Source organism: Peromyscus californicus, unplaced genomic scaffold (assembly GCF_007827085.1).
Source record: "Peromyscus californicus insignis strain IS unplaced genomic scaffold, ASM782708v3 Scaffold_6__1_contigs__length_162567912, whole genome shotgun sequence".
Taxonomy (NCBI): domain Eukaryota; kingdom Metazoa; phylum Chordata; class Mammalia; order Rodentia; family Cricetidae; genus Peromyscus; species Peromyscus californicus.
Genome location: NW_026294584.1, coordinates 44,380,017 through 44,406,749, shown reverse-complemented (window position 1 = coordinate 44,406,749; position 26,733 = coordinate 44,380,017). Strand labels below are relative to the sequence as shown.

The window sequence follows — 26,733 nt, the reverse complement described above, 5'->3', positions numbered from 1 at the left end:
ATTGATAACAGACCATAACACCAAAAAATTGTTTCTCACTTGACTTATTGTTAGTTAAGTGCTTGGTTTCCCAGAATGACAATTTAATATAGGTAAATAAACTCAAATGTGTTTCTACTCTTTTTTAAAAATTCCTGTGATATTATAAACCTATCTTACATAAAAGAATTCCCTACTCCAAGAAGCTAACAAACTTTATGTAGTAACAACACAGGAAAAACAGAAAGGATTAACAGCTGAGTAAGCAGCATAGACTCTTTTTGAAAGTTTCCTGTAAATACTGAAATTAAATTCCTAATAATCCAAGGTTCTAAACGTCTTACCATTCACAGCTTTTTCAATCAACTCTTCGCAAGCATCAAAGTCGCCCTTCAACACCAGTTTGTCGTGCATGTCTGTCAACATCGGGTGCTCCAGGGCAATCTTGGTTTTCTTCTGCAGAGACTCAAAAGCCTCTGTGTAGTTGTGTTGTCTGAAGTGTTTCAGGCAAAGGCGAATGGCTTCTTGTTCGCGGTACTACTAGAACACAAGAAAAGTAGGGGGAAAAAGAGATCTGCTTAGCTGTCACTGTAGGAAACAATAACAATAAAAACAATTAAATTGAGCATCTACTATTTACCAAGCACCATATTTAATCCCGTTCATTAGTTACCATTATTTTCACCTGTCAAGTAGTAAAACTGGAGCTTAATGCTACTGTACCAATTTGCCCAAGATTATAAGTATGTTACCCAAGGAGATCAAACCAGACACAATTCAAAAGCCTAAACTTCGGGGGGGGGGGGGGGGCAAAAGGCAGCATATTCTGTATTAAAAACCCCTTAAGGCTATAAATTTTGCAATTCTCAGGACATTAACTACTAACATCACAATACAGGTGCTAAGAGAAAGAGAGCATGACTTCTGAAAGTGAGCACTCAATTTACAAACCATTTTCTTTAACAGGGTGAATGTAACAGAAATAAATACAAGCTCAGAAGAATAACTGAAAAGCAAACAAGTTAAAAATACATGCTGGAATTACCTCAAATTTTCTAAGTATATTGCTTTATAATAAAAAGAAAGTAAAATTATATAGAAACACTGCATGACAATTAAAAAAAATGATTTCCCTATAAACATTACCCTGGAATAAGACAGGAAAATAAGACCCCAAAAGACTTGAAAAACAGCCAGTTTATAGTTACCTCACTTCTTAATAAAGGGTTATCAAATCCCTATTGCTTATACAATATAATTATCAATATGCAACCTCATTAAATAACCAGAATGATTCCGTATCCCCACTAATTTTATCCCCCACCTTGGGCCTCAAAAATAGATTTATTATTAATTATCTATATAACATCAATTTTATTAAAGAGCAACATTTGGCTAGCCTGTTGACTTTAGGCATTTCAATCATGTTCAAATATTAACTTTCTATCAGACTGTAAAAGTAACCCTGTAAAAACTGTATTCAAAATATTCATATCACTTTATAGTAAAAGTAAAATTGAGGGCTAAGCAAATAGAATAAAGTAACAGCAAACTGAAGAGCCCTACTGCCTGAGTCCAACATCTGGCTCAAGCACTTTACAACTGTGTGAGCCTCTCTGCTCCATTTCCTTATCTATGAAATAGCAAAGATTGGCAATTTCATCTCCTAAAATGGTAATGATTTAAATGAGTTAGGAGTGCTGAGCAGCTGACCACTACAATGTTTTAAAATGTTAGCTGATTAATCCTTTTACTATTATTCCCAACATTTCATATTGGTCACAATAAAGAAATTGGTACATTTCTCCCTCACTAGGTATCAGAATCTAATTTTAAAGAACAGGCCTACCTTGCTGTACCAGTTCAGACAGGGCTGCACTATATCAGGATCATCAATGCCACTAAGTTCAACATACCAGATGCTAAAATTAAAGCTGGGCCCCCAGGACAAAAGTGGAACTTTAAGGAGGAAAAGCAAAAAGAGGGAAAAAATTAATATATTTCAAATAAGTTTCAGCAAAGTAAAACTACTAATGTTTAAGTCTATATGGATTTACTCATCAAAATTTCTGCACACATGCCACACACCTGCACTTTCAGTCCTCAGGAGGCTATGGCAGGAGGAACAAGAGTTCCGACATAGTGAAACTCTGTCTCAAAACAGCAACAACAAAAACCATGCATCATAGAAACAAATGAGTGTTCAACTTTTAAAAGACGGCTCGTGATACTAAAAAACAAATCTGACTGAAACCATCATGATATTTTTTAGTAAAAACTGTGATATAACTTCAAAGTCATCATAAATAAAATCCAAAATAGATAATGTAACAGAGGTTACTGATCCTACACACAGCTGATAATAATATTGTATCCAAGTATAGAGTAAAACTTCAATTATTTATCAATATATAATCCTGAAAACAAAGCCAAAGAAAAAATACCCAATCTCAACTATGAAAGAAGTCAATCTCAACTGAGGACGTACCCAAATAATAGGGGAAAGATGCAATAACAATTAAAAAAACTCATAAGTTTTCTTTATTAAAAAAAAAGACTTCTTTCAAGGAGTACAAGATGATTCAATAAAAAGGTATAGTGATGCAATTTACCACCCAAACAAAGCTAAAAGGAAAAAAATGTGCTCAATTACTTAAAAAAAAAATCATCTTAAGCCTTCATCATTAAACCTGAGCAAATATGAAGTACTCTTATTCAAGTCAGAATGAGACAAAGAAGCCAATTTCTCTACTAATCGATATCACACTAGGTGTCTTAACCAGTACAATGGGGGATGGTTGGGGAGCTGGAGAGATGGCTCGGCAGACAGTTAAGAGCACTTGCTGCTCCTCCAGAGGACCCGGGTTTAGTTCCCAGCTCCAACACAGCAGCTCACAAACATCCTTAATTCCAGTTCCAGGGGATCCAATGCCCTCTTCTGCGCTCCTCATGCACTAGGCACATAATACATGGTGCACATACATACATGAAGGCAAAACATATGCATAAAGTAAAAAAAAAATCTAATTAAAAAAAAGATTATAGTAAGAAAACATCTGGTTACTTGAAGATGACATGGCTGCCTATCTGCAATTTTAAGACTTGACTGGCTATCCAATATTTCTTTTCAACTACTAGGTACACAGAAGAAATTGAACTACAATACAAGTGCTTAAACAGCTTTAATAAAGCAAGGCTTTGTTGTGACTTGAATAAATACAAAACTTCCTACCACAGTCCTGAGGGTCTCAACGATTGCTTTTGTGTCTACTCTTTAACATTATTATTACAAAAAAAAATTCTCAAAAATCAAAATGTGGGATTCTGGAATTAATTATTGTTCTTCAATAACAAATACGACTTCTTTGGTTCCAATTCTAATATAATAGTGCTAAAGGTATGAGGCAGAGATAGAAATCCAAAGGCTCAGACCTTCACATCCCTGCCCTCTAAATACTAAATCTAAAGGAACACAGAAGACCCTAAAAAGCCTAGCCTGAAGAATGTATTGTAAGCACTTTCATAAGCTAAAACACTTGCTGATAAATATATGCCTTAAAGACAGTATTGTGAACTGTGGTTTGCATATCATTGCTGAATCATGAGATTGACAAGTTTAACCAGCATTTCACGTAAAAGGTGAAATATACAAGAACAAAAGCCAATGACCACATTACAGTGTCTTGAAAAACTCATCAGTGTTTGGTTTTAGCTGATAGTTCTAGAATAAATAAATGACAAACCTCCATGAATAATTAAGGCAATCAGATCTCTACATCCCATAAAATCTTGTAAGAACCCTTTCAAAAGAGAACACACTTGGAAAAATATCCTTACTAAATAGCTGTCACTTACTAATGGATTCATAAAGCAACGGTCAGCCAACATTTCTGTAAAGGGCCAACAGAAATCTTTTCAGCTTGATGGGCTATGTGATCTCTTTAAACCATTCCCCTCTGACTTTGGGGCACAAAAGCAGTCAAAGTCAGTGTACAAACTAACCAGTGCAGCAACGCCCCTATTAAAAAAAACCCTAAAACACAGGAACCTAGAGAACCTGGTCCATACACTAGAGTCTATGAACGAAAGACATTAAAAAATTGTTTTTAATTCAAAAACACTAAAACCTTACCAATTTTAATGAATCGACAAGGGAACATCTGTTCATCAATTTTATGTTTCAAGGTAAATGTCTCTTTGTTATAATCATTCTTCAAGCCACTGTTGGGGGTAGGGGAAGAAAAAAAACTTCATATTATCAAACATGATTTCATAATTTAGTAAACACATTAAGACACTCTAATCTTATACTCAGATGTTAAGCTTTAAGCCAATGATAATACTGTATATTCAAGACAATATAAACAAATAACTGAACACGAAAACGTAAGTCAAAATACGCACATCCAAATCAATTGCAATACTGCTGTGTTTTTTAAAACTACACAAAAGCTAATGAAGAATGTTATATATTAACTAGAGAATGTGGCTAGCTGTATGGAAATGTGTGACTATCTTTAATGTATAATTTAATATGAAAGATTTTCAGGTAGTAGGAAAGGAATTAAAAACAATTCAGTCTTATCTAACAAGTTCGACAAAGCCAAATATTAGAATTTGTCAAAGAATTACATTTCTTAACTATCTTTTTATCATTCATGCTGTGGGATGTCTTTCTGTATGCTGTGAATATGTGTGGTTCCCACTGGATAATAAGTAAATCTGTTTTGGCCCATGGCATGAAAGCTTACAGCCAGGTGGGAAATCCAAACAGAGATATAGAAGAAGGATGGAGTCAGGAGAGACACCAGGTGCTGCAGAAGGAGCAACAAGATGCCAGCAGACCAGTAATGTCATGGCCATGTGACAATATATAGATTAATAGGAATGGTTTAATTTAAGATGAGAGAGTTAGTCAGAAGCTGAAGCCATAGGCCATACAGTCTGTAATTAATATAAGCCTCTGAGTGATTATTTTATATGCGGCTGTGGGGCAGCAGGACTGGACAGGACACAGGAAAACTTCTGGCTACACATTTACAAATTTTCAAAACCAATGTTGGTCTGCTGATTTAATAGCATCTCCTTTAACCTAAATAAACAGTAACCCATATCACCTCTCGTTTAACCAAGATTGATACAAGTATTTATAGGAAAACCCCTTACCATCCAACTACCTTACTCCCTAAAATACTTCTAGGACTTAAATCAGAGCACATAACTAGTATTTACTTCAGTGTTTTCTTAACAGGATAACCATGTCACAAATACATTCTAAATCTTTTTTCTTTCTACTGGCTATATGACTTTTCATCATGCTGGGATTTAACTGTTTTAGAACTCCAATTTACTAAGCTCTTTCCAAAAGGCAAACACTGTGTGCTATATGCTGTCACATTTTGTTTTGTTTTCATTTACTGAACCTTCTCCTTTTCATCTCTAACAGTAAAATCTTAGAATACCATTTTGGACTAGACAATTCACATTTTGAGTAAGGTTTATGTTTTCCAATAGCATGGTTTTTGCCCTCCCACCACAAATGGGTGGTTTGCTCTGGAAGTGTTAGGGACTGAACCCAGAGATTTTCATTAGAAAGTTACTGAGAGATCAAAATTATGAGTAGGGAAAAAAGAAACAAACATTTGATTCTTTCTTCATTATTTAACAATTTTAACTAGTACCTGGTAGTTTAAAAAAAAAAAACCAACTTAAGATACAGTGTTAACAAAAACACTAGGAATAAAACCAGAGATGTGTTCTTTCTTTACTTTCTAGGAAAGGGCACACAGATTCACCTACGAAGAAAATAGACTAAGCCTACGGGATGCTCCAAAGACAGCCCTTCCATCCCCACAAGCAAACCTACCTAGACAACAGCTCTGTCATATTTTCTTCATTCATTCCACCAAAGACTTTGAATTTCTTCAAATTGCAGACATGGGTTTTCTCATATTTTCCAAATGTAATATTCTGAACTATAGCAGGCCTTTCAAGCTTCAGAATCAAGTACTGGGGGAAAAAGAAAGAAGAAACAACAAAACTATACCCTCTGCTTAAAACATAAAACAAACTTTAGATATTGTAAGTTTTGACAGTTAACAGACTCATAAGTTCCATCTTAGGATGGAAGGCTGGAAGATGTTTTTATTTTGTTTTATTTTGTCTTAAAGCTAAGGAATAATTATACAACACCCCTACAATGACTGTTACCATTCTTTACTCAACTGAGGTCACCAACTACATTCTTCTGAATGGTGAAACAGACTGAAAGAAGCCTAAGCAATGTAAATTCTAATCAGTGAATGATACTAAAGACATAACCGGACTAGAAACAACCAAAGAAGCAAGATTAAAATGCAAAAATAGCAACCGCCCACTTCCATGGAATGAAGTTGACAGATCAAAATCTCATTTTATATATACGATATACATGTATCTTATTATACACTCAAAATTAATCAAAACTTACCAGAATTCGTTTCTTAGAATAAAATATTTAGATGTAATTTAGAGTAAAACTTGGACGCGCTCCACAAAAGGCACACGAGTAAATCTTTAGGGTATTAACTTTGACTGGGGATTCTCAGGTATAACATCAAGAGTGCATATCATCAAGTTTCACATCAGATACCCAGTTTCCTCAACATCAGTTGTTAAAGAGGCTACCTTTTCTACAATCACTACTTTTAGCATATGTCAAAACCCAGGTGGCTGTAGCTGCAGGGACTTATATCCAGATGTTCTATTCTGTTCCACCAATCTGTATTTCTGACTGTGCCAGTACTGGGCTTAGTTTTGGATCTGTAACACACCTTGAAATCAGGTATGGTGATACCTCTGCTTACTTGATTACTTTCTTTCCTTCTTTACTGGGGGTGGGGAGGACAGGATTGATTTGGGTATCTGAAGACTTTTGTGTTTCCAAATAAATTTTAAGATTGCTTTTTATATTTCCATCAAGTATGGTGTTGGCCTCTTGAATGGGATTCCATTCAATCTTGTAGACTAGCTTTGTTAAGATAGCCATTTCCACAATTCTTCCAGTCCATGAGCATAGGGGTCTTTTCACCTTCTAGTGTCTTTTTCAATTTCTCTCTTGAATTCTGAAACTTTTCCACGTCTTTCCCATCCTTGGTTAGATTAAGTTTAAGACCATGGTGCGGACTGTGAACAGGACTGTTTCTTTCATTCTTTTCTCATCGTGTTACTGGTACAAAAGAAGACTACTCACTGTGTAGCCTGCCACTTTGCTCAAAGTGTTTGTCAGCACTCAAGAGTTTTCTAGTCCAGTCTGTAGGATCTTATGTATAGAATCTGATCATCTTCAAAACTTGCCTATTCGTATGCCTTTTGTTTCTCCTGTCTTACCCTCTAGCTAAGAATCCCAGTACTATATTGACTAAGCAGTGAAAATGGACACCCTTATCTTGTTCTTTAATTTTAGTGGAAATGTTTTGAGTTCTGCCCCATTTAGTATAAAGTTGGCTATAGGTCTGTTGTACACAGTCTTCAAACACTGAGATGTGTTCTTTCTATTCCCAGTTTCTCTGGGGTTTTTAAAAAACATTTATGGGTGTTTTGCCTGCATGCATATGGGTGCACTAAAGTGTGCCTGGTGTCAGTGAAAGCCAGAAGAGGGTGATGGACCCCCTAGAACTGGAATTACAGAAGGCTGTGAATTGCCACATGCATGCTGGGAATTGAGCCCAGATCCTCTGTAAGTGCAGCTAATGCTCTTAACTGTTGAGCTATCTATCTATCCAGCTCCCACTTCAGGATTTTGATCATGAAAAGATGAGATGATCGTGTGATTTTTGTCACTGAGTCCATTCATATAACATATTACATACATTGATTTCTGTATGTTGAACCCTCCCAGCATTGCTGGACTAAAGTCAACCTGATTATCATGATGATCTTTGTTATGTGCACCTATACTCAGTTTGTGAGTACTTTGCTGAGAAATTTTTAAGTTATATGCATTAGGGAGACTGATCAAATTGCATGTGTTTATATGATTTTGATATCAGAGTAATAATGCCTTTAATAAAGAGTTTAGTAGTGTTTATTCATTTCCTACTTTATGAAAGAGTTTCATAAGAATTACTTTCAGTTCTTTGGAGGTCTGGTAAAAACTCACCAGTGAATCCAACTGGGACTGTACTTTTCTAGTCAGGTTTTTTTTTTTTTTTTTTATTACTACTTTAATCTCACTGCTTGTTACAAAAGTGTTTAAATTATTTCATCATAGTTCAATTTTGGTAGGTTATATGAACCCAGAAATGCATCATTCTTTTTAGATTTTCCAATTTAGTAGAAAACACACACACACACACACACACACACACACACACACGTTGGTTCTGAAATGGGATCTCACTATGTAGACCAGGCTGGTCTTGGACTTAGAGATCTGCCTGCCTCTGCCTCCCACTGAGTGCTGAGTTAAAGGCATATGTTATAACACCCAGCGAGCATATATTTTTAAAGTATTCCTTTCCATTCTCCAATTTTATTAATTTGGGATATCTTTTCTGGTCATTTTGTCTGAGTTTAGATCTTGTTTATCCTTTCAAAAATCAACTCTCTGTTTCAGTAATTTTTTTGTACCATTTTTTGTTTTTTGTTTCTCATTAGTTTCTTCCCTAAACTTTGTTTGTTTGTTTATTTGTTTGGAGACAGGGTTTCTCTATGTAGCTTTGGAGCCTGTCTTGGAACTCACTCTGTAGACCAGGCTGGTCTCAAACTCACAGAAATCCACCTGCTTCTGTCTCCCGAGTGCTGGGATTAAAGGTGTGCACCATCTACGCCTGGCATTTGCCTTTTTATTTATTTATTTTTGTGTGTACGGGAAGGTAGTATATAGAAGCTAAAAAAAAAAAAAAGGTGTCAGGTGACCTCCTCTATCGTTTTCCACCTTATTGTTTTGAGGCAAGGTCACAATTAATATGCACATAGTACCATAAGTGAGTGCAGAGATCTAAACTCAGGGCTTCAAGCTTGCACAACAAGTGCTCTTATCTCCTGAGCCATGTATGTGTCCATGTTCTTTTGTTGTTGTTGTTTTGAGAGACAGGGTTTCTCTGTGTAGCTTTGCACCTTTCCTGGAACTCACTCTGTAGTCCAGGCTGGCCTCAAACTCTGCCTCCCCAGTGCTAGGACTAAAGGCGTGCACCACCACCGCCCGGCTGTGTCCATGTTCTTAAGCATTTCTTTTTATCTACTGATTTTGGGGTGTACTGGGTGGTTTTGCATGTCAACTTGACACAAGCTAGATAGATTTGTTAGAGAGGAAAGAGCTTAGTTGAGGAAATGCCTTGATGAGATCCAGCTAAGACATTTTCTCAATTAGTGATCAATGCGGGAGGACCCAGCCCATGGTGGGTGGTGTCATCCCTGGGCAGGTGGTCCTGGGTTCTATAGAAAGTGGACTGAGCAAGCCAGGGGAAGTAAACCAGTAAGCAGCACCCCTCCATGGCCTCTGCATCAGCTCCTGCCTCCAGGTTCCTGCCCTGCTTGAGTTCTTGTCCTGACTTCCTCCAATGATAATGATAATGATAATAAACCCTTTCCTCCCCAACTTGCCTTTTGGTCAAGGTGTTTTGTAGCAGCAATAGAAACCCTGACTAAGACAGGGGAGTTAGTTTGTTTTTATTTTTCTACAACCCCAAGATGTAGCATTAAATTAGGAGGTCTTTCTGATTTCTTAATGTAGGCACTAAGAGTTCCAATCTTCTTTCTTAGGACGACTTTCATTCTATCCCATCGACTTTGGTACATTGTGTTTCATTTTCTTTTGATTTTGAAACTGTTTTTATTTCTTTTTGGTAATGTGTTGTTAGACCTCCATATGTTTGTATATGTTTACAGTCATTCTAACTGTTGTTCTGTAGTTTTATTCACTGTCATCAGATAGAATACAAGGACTTATTTCTATTTTCCCATAATTGTTCAGATTTCTTCTATGTCCTAATAGAAACTTTTAGACAAAGTTCCATGGGCTGCTGAGAAGAATGTACAATTCTGCAGTTTTAGAGAATGTTCTGTAGATATGTTAAGTTCTTTTGATCTATGATGTCATAATCCAGATGCTTTAGTTTACTTTTTGACATGAACTCAAAATTGATAGAGTGGCTGGGCAGTGGTGGTGTACACTTTTAATCCCAGCAGTCAGGAGGCAGAGGCAGGCAGGCAGATCTCTGTGAGTTCAAGGCCAGCCTGGTCTACAAAGCCAGAGCTCACAGAGAAACTCTGTCTCGAAAAACCACAAAAAAAAGTTGATAGTGGAAGGTAATGAATCACCCACTACTACTGTGTTTGGGTCAAGCTGTGTCTTCGTACCTAGCAAAGTGTGATTTATGAAACTGAGTGCACCCATGCTCAGTGCATATGTCTAAATGTTTAAACTGTAATGTCTTCTTGTTGGATAGATCTCCAACAATAGAAAAATTTGCAGGTTTTCTCGTTTTTTTATTAGTTCTTTGAGAATTTTGTACAATGTATTTTTATCATAGTCACATACTTCTGCTTTTCCTAGACCCATTCTTACCTACCCAACTCGTATCTTCTTTTTAAAAACTCATCCAATACAACATGCTGCGTATATACTCTAGGATGTGTGGCCTTTACTACAGGATGGTTCACCTACCAGGGGCCACACCCTTAAAGAAAAATGACTGTTCCTCTCCCAGCAGCTCTCAACTGCCAATAGCTCCTTGGTTACAAGTGGGACTCCATGCCCACCTCCATCCCCATGTGGTGACTGTCTGGCCAGAGCCGAACAGGTCTTCTGAAATCTGTTACAACGGCTGTGAGCTCGCTCCTATGTGCACCCTCCCTGCTGTGCCCAGAAACTCTGCTTCCTTTCAGTTACCCACTGCCTCTGGCTCTTAAAATCTTTCTGTCCCCTATTCCCAAATGATTCCTGAGCCTTGAGAGAAGGGGTGTTCTACAAATATTCCATTCAGGGCTGAACATTTTTCAATCTCTTACTCTCTGCACCTTGACCATTGTGGGTCTCTGGGTTTATCACCACTGAGTATAAGAAGCATCTTCTCTGAAGAGAGAAGTCATCAGGAGTCAATGTAACACTACGTCCATTTAGCAGAGTAATAGCAATAGTCTCTCCTTGGGTCTATAACCTATCTAGCCAAAGGATAATGATGCCATACCTGTGGAGCAGGCCTTGAACCCAATCAGGAATCTTTCTTTCTAAGGATTACTCTCATGACTTTTGGGCCACTACTGTACCAGCAGGCATGTCTTGCTAGGTAGATCATCACTGTAGTACAGGAAGGAAGCTTTACCTCTTCAGATTAGGTTAGCTCTTTCTCACTGGTGGCCATTATGCTGGGGTTGTAACTTGGGGGTTGCAAATGGTACTGGTTTTTCATGTTACCTATTGGTTTTGCACTGGAACTTACCCATTAGGAATTTGTTGGTTGTTACTGCTGATTTGTTACTTTTCAGTTTTCAATGTACTATCTGCAGTTTGGGGAAGGACTAGGTGGCAACACAGTTGAGGTGTCACTTTCCTCTGTTAAAATATTGTTCAAGGTATCCAATCTATCCTCAGTCCTCTTCTGACAACCAACTACAACAACAGACACTCCCCAGGAGTAGACTCCATTTGGCACCTCTTACATTCTCTTCCTAGTTCTCAGAACTGTCTTAAGCTGGCACTTTCTCTAGGAGTCTCCTTCCTACGCGCTCTGTATCTGAGGACTATTTTGGATCAGTACCTGGGTCTGAATCTTGTTTTGGCTCTGACTCTGGATGCAGATCAGGGTCTAGTTCTGCTTTGGTGATATCCAGAAGTCTCTGTAAGTGGGGGCCTAACTTTTGGAATGAGTTTCTGCCATTCCTGCACTGAATGAGTATTTGGTTCCATGTTCAGTGTTCCCTTGCCTTAGCTGGTCTTGGTTCAGGTAGGAGTATGCAAATTTAGTCACGGAGATAAGCGGTGTCAATTTATGGGTGAAGTACCTGAAGTAACCCCAGTTCCTGGAGGTATCATACAGTCTCTGAGCTCACAGGTGTGTTTCCAAGATTAATCTTAAAGTAATTACTTTGACTCAAATAAGCCAAACAAAGACACACATTATGCTGTTTATATAACATTCTGGCATGTTGGTTCATGTCTGTAATTCTAGCACTTGGGAGACTGAAGCAGTAGCATTAAGTGGAAGACCAACCTGAGCTACATAATGAGTTCCAAACCAACCTAGTCCATACACCAGACCCTGTTTCAAAAAAAGAAAGAAAAGAAAAGAGAAAGGAAGGAAGGAAGGAAGGAAGGAAGGAAGGAAGGAAGGAAGGAAGGAAGGAAGGAAGGAAGGAAGCAATAGAGGAAGGAAGGAAGGGAGGAAGGAAGGGAGGGAGGGAGGAAGGAAGGAAAAATGAGCAAGAACAGGATAAAATGAAAACTTTAAAAACTAAAAATGCAATGTACAGTGAAAGAACACAGATCAGTGGATGTCTAGAAACAGATGAGGTGGGTGGATTAAAAATGGTACAAGGGAAACTTCTGGAGGTAACAGATATGTTTATATCTTAAATATATCTTAAGTTTACACTTACACTTAAGGGTGTACAATAAAACTTACTAAAATGTACACTAAAAATACACCCAAAATACAAAATAACAGTAACTGTTAAAAGATGAAAAAAAGACAATGCTAAGAAAATGAATTGGCAAGTCACAGATAAAAAGAAACCTGAAAAAGGATTCGTGTACAAGATATATAAACAACCTCCAGAGCTCAATGCTCAAAGAGAAAGCAATATTCTTTTTTTTTTAATGGGTAAAATAATTCATTAAAAAACTAAACAGAGCCGGGAAGGTGTGACACAGTATTAGAAGACTTGCCTAGCATATGTGAGGCCCTGGAGTCAATCCCTAGGACCCTCCCTGATCTCCCCCTGAAAAATCCTAAATAAACAGCTAATAAGTGAGTGGAGGGGGAATGTTTAACATCATCACTCACCCACGAATTATAAATTAAAAATACTTCATACCAACAACAATTACTAAGCTTAAATGTATGTCAGCACACTGTATGAGGCTGTAAAGCAACAACTTTAATAATTTCACATAAAATATCCCTGACTTAGAACTACTTACAGTTATATATTTAAATATTTGTTCAAAATAAATGAAAACATGAATTATCCTTTAATCTTAGAGAGGAATGTTATGTAAGATTTATTCATAATTACTCAAAACTGAAAAAAACCACATGTACATAAAAAGGAGAATAAACAAACTGCTGTACACACACATGATAAAACAGCATCATCGAATATAAAGGGATGCTAAAGCACATGACAACACAAATAACTAGTAAAAGCTTTCCAAGCAGAAAAACCACGTACTAAGAGTCCATCCAAGAGCACATGCATTCATGCTCGCGCTTGCTCTGAGTCCACTCACAGACATTTTAGGACCGGTGAGACTAAACAATGGCAAGATCCTACTAGTGCTTCCCTCTGGGTGGACGGTGGGACAATTAGAGATTATCTGATAAAAAGGCAGAATGGAGCTAACTAAAGTCATGGAAATATTTTATAGGTTGACAGGGTTATAAATTATATTGGCATATGCATTGCTCAAACTGGGTATGCTATACACTAAGGCCCACACATTTTACTGGTTGCAAATTATAGCCATTAAAACTGTATTATAGTCAAGGCATAGTGGCACACACTCAGGACTCTGAACAACAGGTGAACTGCAAATTTCAGACCAGGCTGGGCTACTTAATTCTGAGGCCAGCCTGTACTACATGGTAAAACCGTGTCTCAAAGAACACAAAGGAAAGAAATATATACACAAAGCGATATTATACAATATAACCAATGGCTCTTTCACAAGCTTACATTTCCTTCCTTCCTTGGCAAATGACCTATTGCTATTATAGTCGTGTCATGGTTCACCAAACTGAAGAAGAATCTGAGTTTGTGTAAAAAGCTAAAACATTCCCCGCTATACATCTCCATCCCAGCAGCAGTGGGTAATCACTATGGTTTTTTGATCAGAAGAGGTTATAAGAAAGAGGTGCGGGGAGGGGAGAGGGGAAGAGAGGGAGAGGGAGAGAGGGAGAGAAGGAGAGAGGGAGAGAGGGAAGGAGGGAGAGAAGGAGAGAGAGAGAGAGAGAGAGAGAGAGAGAGAGAGAGAGAGAGAGAGAGAAGGAAGAAGAAAAAAAGCTAGCTGTTTGTTAATCTACTTCAGTTACCTTCAGGCCTCCAAAGTAAATAGCAATATTCAATAATCATAAATTTCCTTAAAACTACTTTGAAAGGAACATAAAATTGCAGTAGAAATGTTATGAAGTAATCTTAAAGCAATTAAGACACCTGTAACTGCATTTACATTTTAAACAGCCCCAGAGTATTCATAAGTCCTCTCAAAAAAACATATTTTCGCCGGGCGGTGGTGGCGCACGCCTTTAATCCCAGCACTCGGGAGGCAGAGCCAGGCGGATCTCTGTGAGTTCGAGGCCAGCCTGGGCTACCAAGTGAGTCCCAGGAAAGGCGCAAAGCTACACAGAGAAACCCTGTCTCGAAAAACCAAAAAAAAAAAAAAAAAAAAAAAAAAAAAAAAAAAAAAACATATTTTCTATGGTAGCATTAACAAACACTATAAAATGTATTTGATTTGATTTAAAAAAAAAGTAAAATACAAGCCGGGCGGTGGTGGCGCACGCCTTTAATCCCAGCACTCGGGAGGCAGAGCCAGGTGGATCTCTGTGAGTTCGAGGCCAGCCTGGGCTACCAAGTGAGTTCCAGGAAAAGGCGCAAAGCTACACAGAGAAACCCTGTCTCGAAAAAAACCAAAAAAAAAAAAAAAAAAAAAAAAAAAAAAAAGTAAAATACTATCCTAAAGCATTGATAGGCTTTCATTCATGCTATACTTAATCTTTATAGATGATTCAGAATCAACTTGAAGTTTATCTTTAATGGAAAGACTGGTCAAATGGATTTGCTATTATGATTATCATTTATAGACGTTTCAGTTGCTTCTTTCACAAGTCAACTAGATTATGTCTTAAAATATCCTATTCCTAACAAGTATCTTTTCATTATCTAAATATGATTGGCTGCTGTAATTCCAGGGTCATTTAGTACTTTGAATTCCACATCTAAAGTTTTTGCAGGTTTCTACTACTTTTTACTTACAGGTACTGGATTTCTGGTCCTTGCTGAGTGCATACCACTCACTTTCCTTCAGTAGATTTGTGGAGACTACTTGAGGCCTAGGCATTAAAAGAACCAGCCCCAGAGACCCCATGTCTCCCTAAAGCACTGGCCATACATTGTCACTTGTAACCACACTCTCTAACTTCTGGGGGTTCTGGAAATTTAGTCATGCCAAATATGACCAAGACCACCACTCCGCCATGAGCTCTCACAGATGGGATTTCTTCTGCAGCTTCTCCTACTGTCCCCAGAGCCAAGGGTTTCTTGTCTCATCCTCATCCTCAGTGTGAGTTGTTTTAGGGTCCTAGGTTTCATAAACCTTCAGCACACATGCAGTCATAACAAACTTTATAGCCAACAACCACTAAGAGCACAGAGCTTCTCGCTATTTATCTATACACCAAAATTGTGCCTATTCTATCCAATAAATAAAACTAGATTGCTCATGTCCTTTGAGATTGGCCACAAGGAATCTCAGATTTGGGTCATAATTACAACTAAGACAAATTGATTACATGTTATTAATTTCAAAATTAAATTAATCTTAATTATAAAAGCTATAGGTTACTTCTATCCTACGGACTCAATAGATGGACTGTTAACTGAATCAGGGTTTTTTTTTTTTTTGATTCATCAAGAACAGAGAAAATATTTCACAACTCTACTACCAATACTTAACTTGATAACTCTTGAGTACTTACTAAATAATTTTTTAATGAATGAGAAAGAAATATAGAAAAAATATTAAATGCTACTATCTTTAAAATATAGTTGAATGGGAACTTCATAGTAAAATTTATTATCATAATTTCGGTAATAATTACAAAGTAAATAAAAATACAATCTTTGGTCTAAGAATATAATTTAGTGGTACAGTGTTTCAAATGACCCAAATAGGTACAGCAACAAAACTAAGCTCCCATGAATTCTACTTCATTAAGTTTACCCACCTACTTTATTACACCTTCAAGGATATAGGCACTGTAAATGTACCTATTACACCCTAAGCATTATACACTGAAAGTGTATAATGAAAGAATGATCCTTTTTAATGACAGCACTACTTAGCAAGGAAAAAAAGCATGGTTCATGGTCATAATACCTTCTAAGTATGCTATTTTAACACAACAAACTGAGCCAGCGAGATGGCTTAGAAGGTAAAGGTGTTTGCAAAAGCTATGTGATAGAAGGAGAGAACTGCTCCCATAATTCCTCCTCACATCTCCACATGCACATATGCACTCACATTCAACACACACATACATAAATAAATAAATGAGAAATGTAATTTTTAATAAAAGATTACAAGGATAATAATGTAATGAACTATGCTGACTTTTCTCAAAGGCCCCTCAGTCAAAGTTCAACTTACTAACATTTCCTTAAACATCTGCAGAATGATTTGAATGTAACATAACTTTGGCTCAGATCAAAACATGTTCCAACATTCTAGTCAGTTCTCTAACATTTTCCTCATAAGATTTTTTTTAAAGAACAAAACAAAAACAGCTTAATTCTGCATCCTTAATAATATATAAAAATAAATCAGAATTTAAATTTTCAAAAGTGTCTCATCAAATCCCACATTGTTTTAACCTATAAAATAAAAATTAACAGACCAAAAAGAAAATGTAGCTCATCATCACAAAGACAAAAATCAACTAACTCTCAATGGGTTCTAGCTAAATAACTGATACCAAGTGAGCAAGTGCCCTTCTAGTCTGACTTTTAAGCAGTCTCAGGTGCTACATGTAATCTTACCTGGGGAGGATAGTTGCTCTCTGAAGACCATCTGGAAGATTGATCATTTGGTTTATCCACTAAAATGTTCCTGGAATAAAGAAAAGAAAAAAGAAGTGAGTGATTAAAATAAAATGGGCAAAAAAGGGAAGAATCCACCATTATAAAACCACTGAAACTAACACAAAGTTATACAATTTGCAGTTTGAAAGAGAATAGCATATAAACCATAAAAAGAAATACAGAGGGGATGGAGAGATGGCTCAGCTTAGGTTAAGAGCACTGGCTGCTCTTCCAGAGGTCTTGAAGTCAATTCCCAGCAACTACTGCATGGTGGTTCACAACCATCTATAGTGGGGATCTGATGCCCTCTTCTGGCACAAAGCTGATGGAGCACTCACATGTTTTTAATTTAAAAAAAAAATAGTACAGAAGGAATACTGGGCCAAGAAAGAGTCAACCTAGAAGTATAAAAGAAGCTGGAAAAGAATAGAAACAAAATAAAGGCTGTAGCATGAGGCTATAACAAGAAGTATAAAATAATACCCAGAGTCCATACCACTAAAAATAACTCTAATACAACCACAAGAAAAACATCTCACAAACCCAAACTGAGAAACTGAATAAAATACATGACTAGCATTCTTTCAAACACTAAGTGAAAAATAAACAAGGATGGAGAGATGGCTCGGTGATTGAAAGAACTTGTTCTTGCAGAGGACCAGTGTTCACATTGTCAGCATCCACATGGAGGCTCACAACCATCCATGACCCCAGCTCAGGGGATCTCACATGCTCTTCTGACCTCCATAAGCACTAGACACACATGTAGTACACAGACATGCTGTGGATATTGTTCTGTATAATAAAACACTGTTTGGCCAGTGGCCAGGCAGGAAGTATAGGCGGGACAATGAGAGAGGAGAATTCTGGGAAGTGGAAGACTTCGTGAGGGAGACACTGCCAGCTGCCGCCATGACAAGCAGCATGTGAAGATGCTGGTAAGCCAGGAGCCACGTAGCAAGGTACAGATTTATAGAAATGGGTTAATTTAAGATGTAAGAACAGTTAGCAATAAGCCTGCCATGGCCATACAGTTTGTAAATAATATAAGCGTCTGTGTGTTTATTTTATAAGTGGGCTGTCGGACTGCTGGCCCCGGAGAGAAAACTCCAGCTACACAGACATACATGTGAACAAAACACAACACACATAAAACAAAATAAATAAATCTTTAAAAGTTTAGAAAGCAACAAACAAAAATAACACCAACAAAAAAGGAAGACTGGAGACACTGTCACTTATCAGGAAGAGAAAGGAAACAAGGCAACTAAACGTAATGCTGCTTCTCGGATGAGACACTGGATGAGTAAGAAACATTTCTGGGGAAAGTAGTGAGATCTAAATACAATGTAAAGTTTAGTTAGTAGTAACATACCAATGTTTGTATCTTTGTTGGGACAAATTTATCATGGAAATAATAAATGTTAGCAGTAGGAGAAACTGCTTAAGGGAAATAATCTTTGCAGCTTTTCTGCAGTCTGTAATTATTCTAAAAATAAAAAGTATATTTTTAGAATATTAGCTGTATACCTAGCAGAGAAAAGTGCTTAATAAATGAGCGAATGAATTATATATTTATACTACCACAAATAATAGATTTATTATAACAAGTGAATAACTTTAAAAAAAACAGGTTTTTTTTTTTTGAAACAGGGTTTCTCTGTGTAGCTTTGGAGACTTTCCTGGAATTCACTCTGTAGCCGAAGCTGGCCTCAAACTCAGAGAGATTTGCCTGCCTCTGCCTCCCAAGTGTTGGAATTAAAGGCTTACGCCACCACCACCCGGCTTAAAAAAGACTTATTTTAGCCGGGCGATGGTGGCGCACGCCTTTAATCCCAGCACTCGGGAGGCAGAGCCAGGCGGATCTCTGTGAGTTCGAGGCCAGCCTGGGCTACCAAGTGAGTTCCAGGAAAGGCGCAAAGCTACACAGAGAAACCCTGTCTCGAAAAAAAAAGACTTATTTTTATCTGATATGTCTGGGTGTTTGCGTGCATGTATGTATGTATGCACACCATGTGTGTATCTGGTGCTCACAGAGGACAGAAAAGAACATCCGAGCCACAGAACTAGAGTTACAGATGGTTGTTAGCTACCATATGGGTGCTGAGAACTAAACCCAGGTCCACTACAAAAGAAACAAGTGTTCTTTAACCACGGATCCATTTCTCCAGTCCCATGAGAACTACCTTCATATACATATTCTATGAATGTAAAAAAAGAATTCAAACTAAATTAAGAGGCAATCAATTAGAGCAGATACAGAAAATATAAAATACAAAAGGTAAATAAAAATCTAAATATTTAAATTACTTATATAAATAATCACATAACAACAGGCAAAAACCCAAACACATAAAATCAGAATTAACCAAATACTGAGGATTCAAAGGCATGCATCTGTCCTTAAAATCTGAGGCCACATCATCAAAAACATATATTTCTGAATTAAAACATCAACTAAAGCTTTGCAAAATGATACTCTGTTTTGCAGTAGCTATGCAAATTAATAACTTTTGCAGTAGCTATGCAAATTTAATTAACTTTTCATGACACAATTCTAGCATACTCTATATCAAAAACAATTCAAACACGTTAGCTATAAAATGAAAATGACAAAAACTACAGCCATGATGCTCTGGTATCTAAGTATTCTGACTGCTTTCTATGGTAAACTATCTTCTTTAAAAGTATTGATTTAGAAACTGAACACAGAAAAATGGATTGGCCCAAATATATACATCTAAATAAGGATTTAAATCCATGGAGTCTGACTACACAGGGCATTTAATCACATACTACAAATTCAAAGAATTATTCCACTTCTTGGAACTTAACCTACAAAACAATCTAGAAGGTATTAATCATCCACGTTCATCATAGCACAATTTAACAGCAATTTGTAAGAAGCCTAACAACTGAGATTAGGAAAAATATGACATGTTTATGTTATGCAACACCGAGTAACCATTATATACACAAAAACCTAACTTTAATTAATCATTGGAAATTGTTCACTACATAGCAGTAAGTAAAGGACAAACACTGTTTATACATGTAAGAAATCAAGAAATAACTGCAATCATATATGGAGCTTTCACATCCTTCATTCAGGGTAACATGCATAATCTTCATCCTATACAACAACACACAGAAAACAAGTTCACCTCAAAGAAGAAGAAAATAGTAGCTACCAGGGCTTATGAGGACTGTGGAGAAATGAAGGATGTAGAGAGCATGGTTAACAGGTACAGGGATGTACTTTGTTAGGAAGAATACCGCCTAACGTTCAAAACAGCAGAGTAGGACAACTACTGATTACAACACTTACTATTAAAAATCACTGGAATTTTGGATGTTGCCAACAACAAGAAACAATAGACGACGTCTGAGCTGACAGCCATGGCAAGTCCTATGATTAAGCATTACACACTGTATACCTGTACTGAAATACACTGCATCCCACAAACACGTACAGTGACAGTTGGTTGGTTGGTTTTGAAACAGAAAACTTCTCTGTAGCCTAGGTTGAGCTTGAATTCCTAGGAATTCTTCAACATAAGCCTTCCAAGTACTAGGATCACAAACCATGAGTCACTATCCCCCCAAAATACATTTTCAACACAGAGTAAAATAAACCATACTCACAAAGACAGACATGCACATTTTCTCTCATATGTAGAACTTAGAATTGGGAAAGTGCTGAAAGTAGAAGAGGGTAATTTGGTGAGGAGGAAAGGGGGGTGACTGACCAAAGCACACTACACACATCTGAAAGCCAGTGAGCTGGAATTTGAAATAAAAAGTAGCATGGAAATCAAGGAATAAAGATGCTGTATTTCTTTTCTAAACAGTTACACACCATCAATGGGTAGAGCTTCCATTACCAATGAACATTTTAAGGTAATAAATGCCATAACAAAAGAAAAATGGATATCTGTGGACAAAGAGATCACAATCTGTTGTTTTCTGAGACAGGGTTTCTCTGTGTAGCTTTGGAGCCTGTCCTGAGACTCACTCTGTAGACCAGGCTGGCCTCGAACTCAGAGATCTGCCTGCCTCTGCCTCCCGAGTGCAGGGATTAAAGGTGTGCACCACCACTGCCCAGCTTTACAATCTGTTTTTAATAGCATAAGTTAATTGAAACACAGGTATACAATAAAATACTTTTAACTCATAATGCAAACTAAGGCCCAAACCTTGTCAATTTTTAATATTTCCAGCTATCAAAAGTAGAGCCTACAGCTTTAACCTAAATCAAATACTTGCTGCTGTAGAAGTTTAGACTCACTTCCAAATACTTGGCAATTGAGGTGGTAGCATACTGAGGAGTCTACCATATGCCAGAATTATTTATTCCACAAATACACCGAGTCCTGCCTTGGGCAAGACAGTGTACTAGGTTCCAAGTATACAGCAGTAAATAAGATGGACAGGTCTTCACTTCTCATTCAGATGATAACACAATAAACAAGTAGAGATATAAAGAAGATAATCATACACTGTTATAAACTGTTGTGGAATAATCCCTTTGTACACGGTGAAGATGTGTCCTCAGCAAGGCACCTTCTGATTGGATTACTAAAAACCTAATGGCCATTAGCTAGGAAGGAGGTATAGGCAGGACAGCCAGACAGAGAGAACTCTGGGAAGACTGGCGGAAGTTCCCAGCAGAAGACAGAGAACAGGCATGCAAGAAAAGAGGTAAAAGCCATGAGTCACGTGGCAACACACAGATGACCAGAAATGGGTTAATTTAAGTACTAAGAGCTAGTCAGGAACAAGCCTAAGCTAATGGCTGGGCTTTCACAATTACTAAGAAGTCTCTGTGTGTTTATTTGGGAGCAGGCTGGAGGGACAGAAACATCTGCCTACAGTAAGTGCTAAAAAAAAAAAGAGTTCTCAAATGGGGTCTAAAACTTACATACACACACACACACACACACACACCCCTATGGAAAAATACTAATTACATTAATTACAAAGAAGCCACTTACATAAAAACAAAGGAAAAGTCTATCCTTCACAAAGAAATGAACAAGTTCAAATCCTGGAAACAGCAGACAATCTGAGAACTGGATAAAGTCAGATAATGTCCTTCACAGGCTCCAAGGTATAGGTAAACACAGAAAATTTCCAAGGGAATTGGACCACATTCACGTGCTGATCCTGGATTTCTAATAGTCTCTAACTCTGAGAAAGACAAAGACATACCCAGAACAGGAACGTTCAGAGAACAGGAAAAACAAAACAACCTATGAAAGCAAAAATAACAAGAACTCAGTAGGCAGAGGTCCAAGTGACACAGCCTTCAAATCACCATAACTGCAAACCTAACAGAGTCCTCTCCAGAACACAAAGACATAAAGACAAAGAAAGGGAAGGGTTTGAAAGAAATGCTGTACTGTTCATTTCCAAACAGTAACAGTTTGTAAAAATACTTTGTAACTTAGAGGTAGGCCTTGAATCCCAAAGCTCAAAACAACACTTGCCCATTCCTTCCTCCATCAGTTTTTCCTTCTCTACCAGGGAAAAACAAGAGAATGAAATAAAAACCTACCAGAAGACACTGGAAGAAAAATAGTAATCTATCATATAACAAAATCTTCGGAGCAATCAAGTAAAATGAAGATGAAAAGTGTTCCTTAGTATTTTGAAAAGACCTGAAGGAAGTTAAGAAAGCGGCAGCAAACCTGGGGCTGGAGGGCTCGCCTAACCATCCAGACAGGCTGCTCTCAGGGGGACCTGGGCCACAGGGCAGCTCACAACCATCGCTAATGCCAGTCCTCTTCTGGTCTCCACAGGCACTGCACAGAAGCGGGGCACCAACAGACATGCAGGCAAAACACCCATATACACAGAATAAACATAAAATTTTAAAAAATAAGTCCAAATTGGAACATCTCAGAAAAGTATGGCCAGACAATAGGAACAGCCAGTAAGAGTCACAAATGGAGGAGAAAACTTGATTTTTGGGTTTGTTTTCAGAAAGGAAAAAAAAAAGCAAACAAACAAAAATCCCCAAAACTAAATTATAAAAATGTCGCCGGGCGGTGGTGGCACGCGCCTTTAATCCCAGCACTCGGGAGGCAGAGCCAGGTGGATCTCTGTGAGTTCGAGGCCAGCCTGGGCTACCAAGTGAGTTCCAGGAAAGGCGCAAAGCTACAGAGAGAAACCCTGTCTTGAAAAACCAAAAAAATTAAAAAAAAAAATGTCTCCCCAAAAGTATCCTCTCAAAAAAAGTCCAGAAATGCCAGGCAGTGGTGATGTATGCCTTTAATTCCAGCACTTGGGAGGCCTAGGCATGCAGATCTCTGCGAGTTCGAGGATAGCCTGGTCGACAAACCAAGTTCCAGAACACTTACATAGAGAAACCCTGTCTTGAAAAAACAAACAAAATAGAAAAACAGGATAGAAAGTAAATGGAAATAATCAAACACATACAAAGCAGGCAAAGCAGTAAATAGTTCAAGTCATGCTTCAAGCAAATCTTCCTAGATTAAACTTGAATCCATAGTACAAGAATACACAGCATGCTAGGGAAACGTACCAAGAAGGTGCCACACAGGCTACTGGTTGGTTGGTTTGTTTGAGACAGCGTCTATGGAGCCCTGCCTGGCCTGGAATTCTCTATGTAGACCAGGCTAACCAAGGAATCAGCTACCCACCTGCCCCGAGGAATAGAGGAGTACTCAAACTGTGTCCTGCTTGTCTTTGTTGTTGTTTGTTTTAATGTCTTTAGCATGGAGGTAAAAATATCAAACATCACAAGGCTTTATGACAACTTTATTTTAGACCCAAATATAATAAATCAGAAAAATTTAAGACACACAAAAAATATAAGCTTAGGGATTCATAGTCAAACTGTCTTTCTACTTTTAAAGATATATTTATGTTGTTATATTTATATTTTAAATACAAAGATATATTTAACAATATATTTTTCTCTTGAAAACCCACTGAAGAACAAACTATGCATATCCTTAAACGACTTGAAAACTAAAACGAATTAGAAAACTAAACCAACCATGAGGATTTGACATAACAATGCAAATGTGCACTGCAAAGATGTAGACAGGATTCCAGCCTGGTGACACAGGCCTTTATCCCAGCACTTGGGAGGCAGAGGCAGGCCAATCTCTGTGAATTCTAGGCCAGCCTGATCTACATGAGTTCCAGGACAGCCAGAACTACACTGAGAGAGACTCTGCCTCAAAACAAATGTATGCAGTATAGTTCTAACTAAAAAAAAAAAAAAGGGAGCGGGAGGTTGGAGGTGGAAAGGAAAGGGTGGATGTTATTCTTGTTGAGTACCTCAAATATTAGCTGGAAGTTAAGTTAGTCACTTAAAATTAGATTTCAGGAGGAAAGATACTGTACAGAGGCTCTTAGTTAACTCCTTGGGATGACCTGTTACAGAAAAGCAAAAACCTGTAACCCCAACACTTAAGAGGCCAACACAAGATTACAAACTTAGCGCTAGCCTGGGCTGCACAAAGAGATCATGACTGGGAGAAGAGGGGAGGAGAGGGGAGGGGAGACGAGAGGAAAATAGGGCAGTGGAGAGGAAGAAGAGTCCTAAAAAATCTTTTTAAAGTTTGAATAGACAACATATTAGAACCAGACTGAGGTAATACAGATTTTAGAATTATCAGATAAGAAACATTTTTAAATTAACTATTATTATAGTTATTTAAGAGTTCTAAAGGAATAAGTAAATACTAAACAGGATAGGTGGGTAACATTAAAGAAAGAATCTGAGCTTGAAATTCTTCTAACAGAAAATCCCCAGACTGAAAAGAAGTGAAGGTGTCCAAAGGCGGTAAGAAATCTAAGGGCTACAGCATACGCAGAGCTGCAATGAAAGAAAGAGAGGAGCAGTAGCAATATTTAAGGCAATACAGTGACTGAGGAATTTCAGAAGTCAGTAACAGACATCAAACCACTAATCCAGGAAGATGAGACAAAACCAAAAGAGACGGGGGGGGGGGGGGGGGGGGGGGGGGGGGAGAACTGGGAAGAAAAGAATCTACATCTGGGCTATGATTGGTTAGGTTTCTCTAATGCTGTGATACACATCATAACCAAAAATAAATGGGGGGTGAGGGGGGACACAGTGATGACACAGTTCATCTTTAAGGAAAGTCAGATCAAGAACTTAAGCAGGGACAGAGGCAAGACCACAATGGAAATGCACAGACTGGCTTGTTCTCCACAGCTTGCAAAGCTACTTTGCTTTTTCATACAACCCAGGATCACTTGCCTGCAGTGAGAATCAATCATTAATCAAGAAAACGCCCCGCAGACATGTCCATAGGCCAATCTGATGGGAGCAAATTCTCAATTGGGGTTCCCTCTTCTCAGGGGAGTGAGACTAGGTTTGTGCCAAGTTGATAAAAACTAGCACATATGCACATCATATTCAAATAGCAGAAAACCCAAAACACAGAGAAGTCATGGGGAAAAAAAAGTCACAAAGTTGGGAGAACTCATCTACAGAGAAACAAAGATAAGAGCTACTACACTTCTCATCAAGAAATCTACAGGTAAGGAAAGGAACTAGTTCAAGTGTTAAAGCGGGGAAGGAAAAAAGGACCAGTCTTGATATGTGATTTCAAAGTAGAGTGAATGCTCAGAGTTAAAGGTTTAGTGGGGATGGTCATTGTGGATGGATGAAGGAAGAAACGGGGTTAACCAAACTAAGGATGTATTAAATATCCTCCACTACTGTAAGCCCTTAAAAAAACTGTAAAGGGATTTGGACACAGGTTCCCTGCATGGGTGGGTAATCTTTCCCCAGAAGACAGGTTATTAGATGAAAATCTTAGTGCCAGGAGTGGGCTACTTCCTTATGAGTTATTCATCAAGAAGGCACCTCCTCCACCAAAACAATTCAGGCTATTGCCACTGCTCTTGATTACCCACAAGAACTAGATTTTAAATATCCTACTGCTGAAGACACAATACATTTTGATTGTAGGACAAACAGAAATCAAACTGGAATTGACCTGAACACTTCCTCCCAGATAGCTAATTTTCATAATGTTAGAAGGTGCCATGCAGGCAGGTGGGAGAGTCAAGTCATCATCAATGGTATTACCCAACAGTGAATATACCAGATGTTACAGTAAGAAGTGCCCACCAATGCAATAGTGGCATGAAGATTATGGGGGTAACCAATCACGTTTTGGTTGGAACTAAGGCCTGCTCCATAGAAGGGAATCCATGCCTGGCACTATAAACCTGGTCAAAAGTCCATGATTCTGGAGGTCACAGGCCCTGGGAGCAGCCTGTTACTGTTGTTCTACTAAATGGATATGTAGTCAAACTGCCTTCTAGATATTTGTTTATGCCCATAGATGAGTGCTGCTCTCAACCCTGACCAGAGAAGCTGCTTCTACAGTTGAGGAGCAATTAATGCAAAGACTCATAACTAGGTCAAAGTGCTCAGAAAAGGTGACTGTTAAGTACTCAACCCTAAATAGGACATCTATATCAACCCTGTTCTCCCAAGGTGCAGCAAGACAGTGAAAAGAGGGTAGAAAGAATGTACAAATTGAAGGATGAAGTAAAGAGCTGTGAAATGCAGTCTTCTGGGCATGACGTGCCTACAGCACTCATGAACTCCCTGCAGTTATGACCGAATGCACAAGATCAAGCCAACAAGATCAGTCTGTATTCTAACAGGTAGCACTAACGAGACTCAGTGGGTACTTTAAAAAAAGGAGAGCGCATAAAGATAGGAAGGAACATATT

General features: G+C 38.0%; 1 protein-coding gene across 7 annotated transcripts in view; it reads right to left on the bottom strand.

The window, feature by feature from the left end:
- Mkln1 (muskelin 1) overlaps positions 1-26,733 on the bottom strand; it is a 202,379-nt gene that overhangs the window by 89,976 nt on the left and 85,670 nt on the right. For all 7 annotated transcript variants that reach the window (XM_052720218.1, XM_052720219.1, XM_052720220.1 and 4 more), the window contains 5 exons: positions 16,939-17,008; positions 5,846-5,988; positions 4,112-4,200; positions 1,829-1,938; positions 324-516 (listed from right to left, as the gene is read on the bottom strand). In XM_052720218.1, coding sequence (XP_052576178.1) covers positions 324-516; positions 1,829-1,938; positions 4,112-4,200; positions 5,846-5,988; positions 16,939-17,008 — 605 coding nt within the window. The remainder of the gene's footprint in view (positions 1-323; positions 517-1,828; positions 1,939-4,111; positions 4,201-5,845; positions 5,989-16,938; positions 17,009-26,733) is intronic.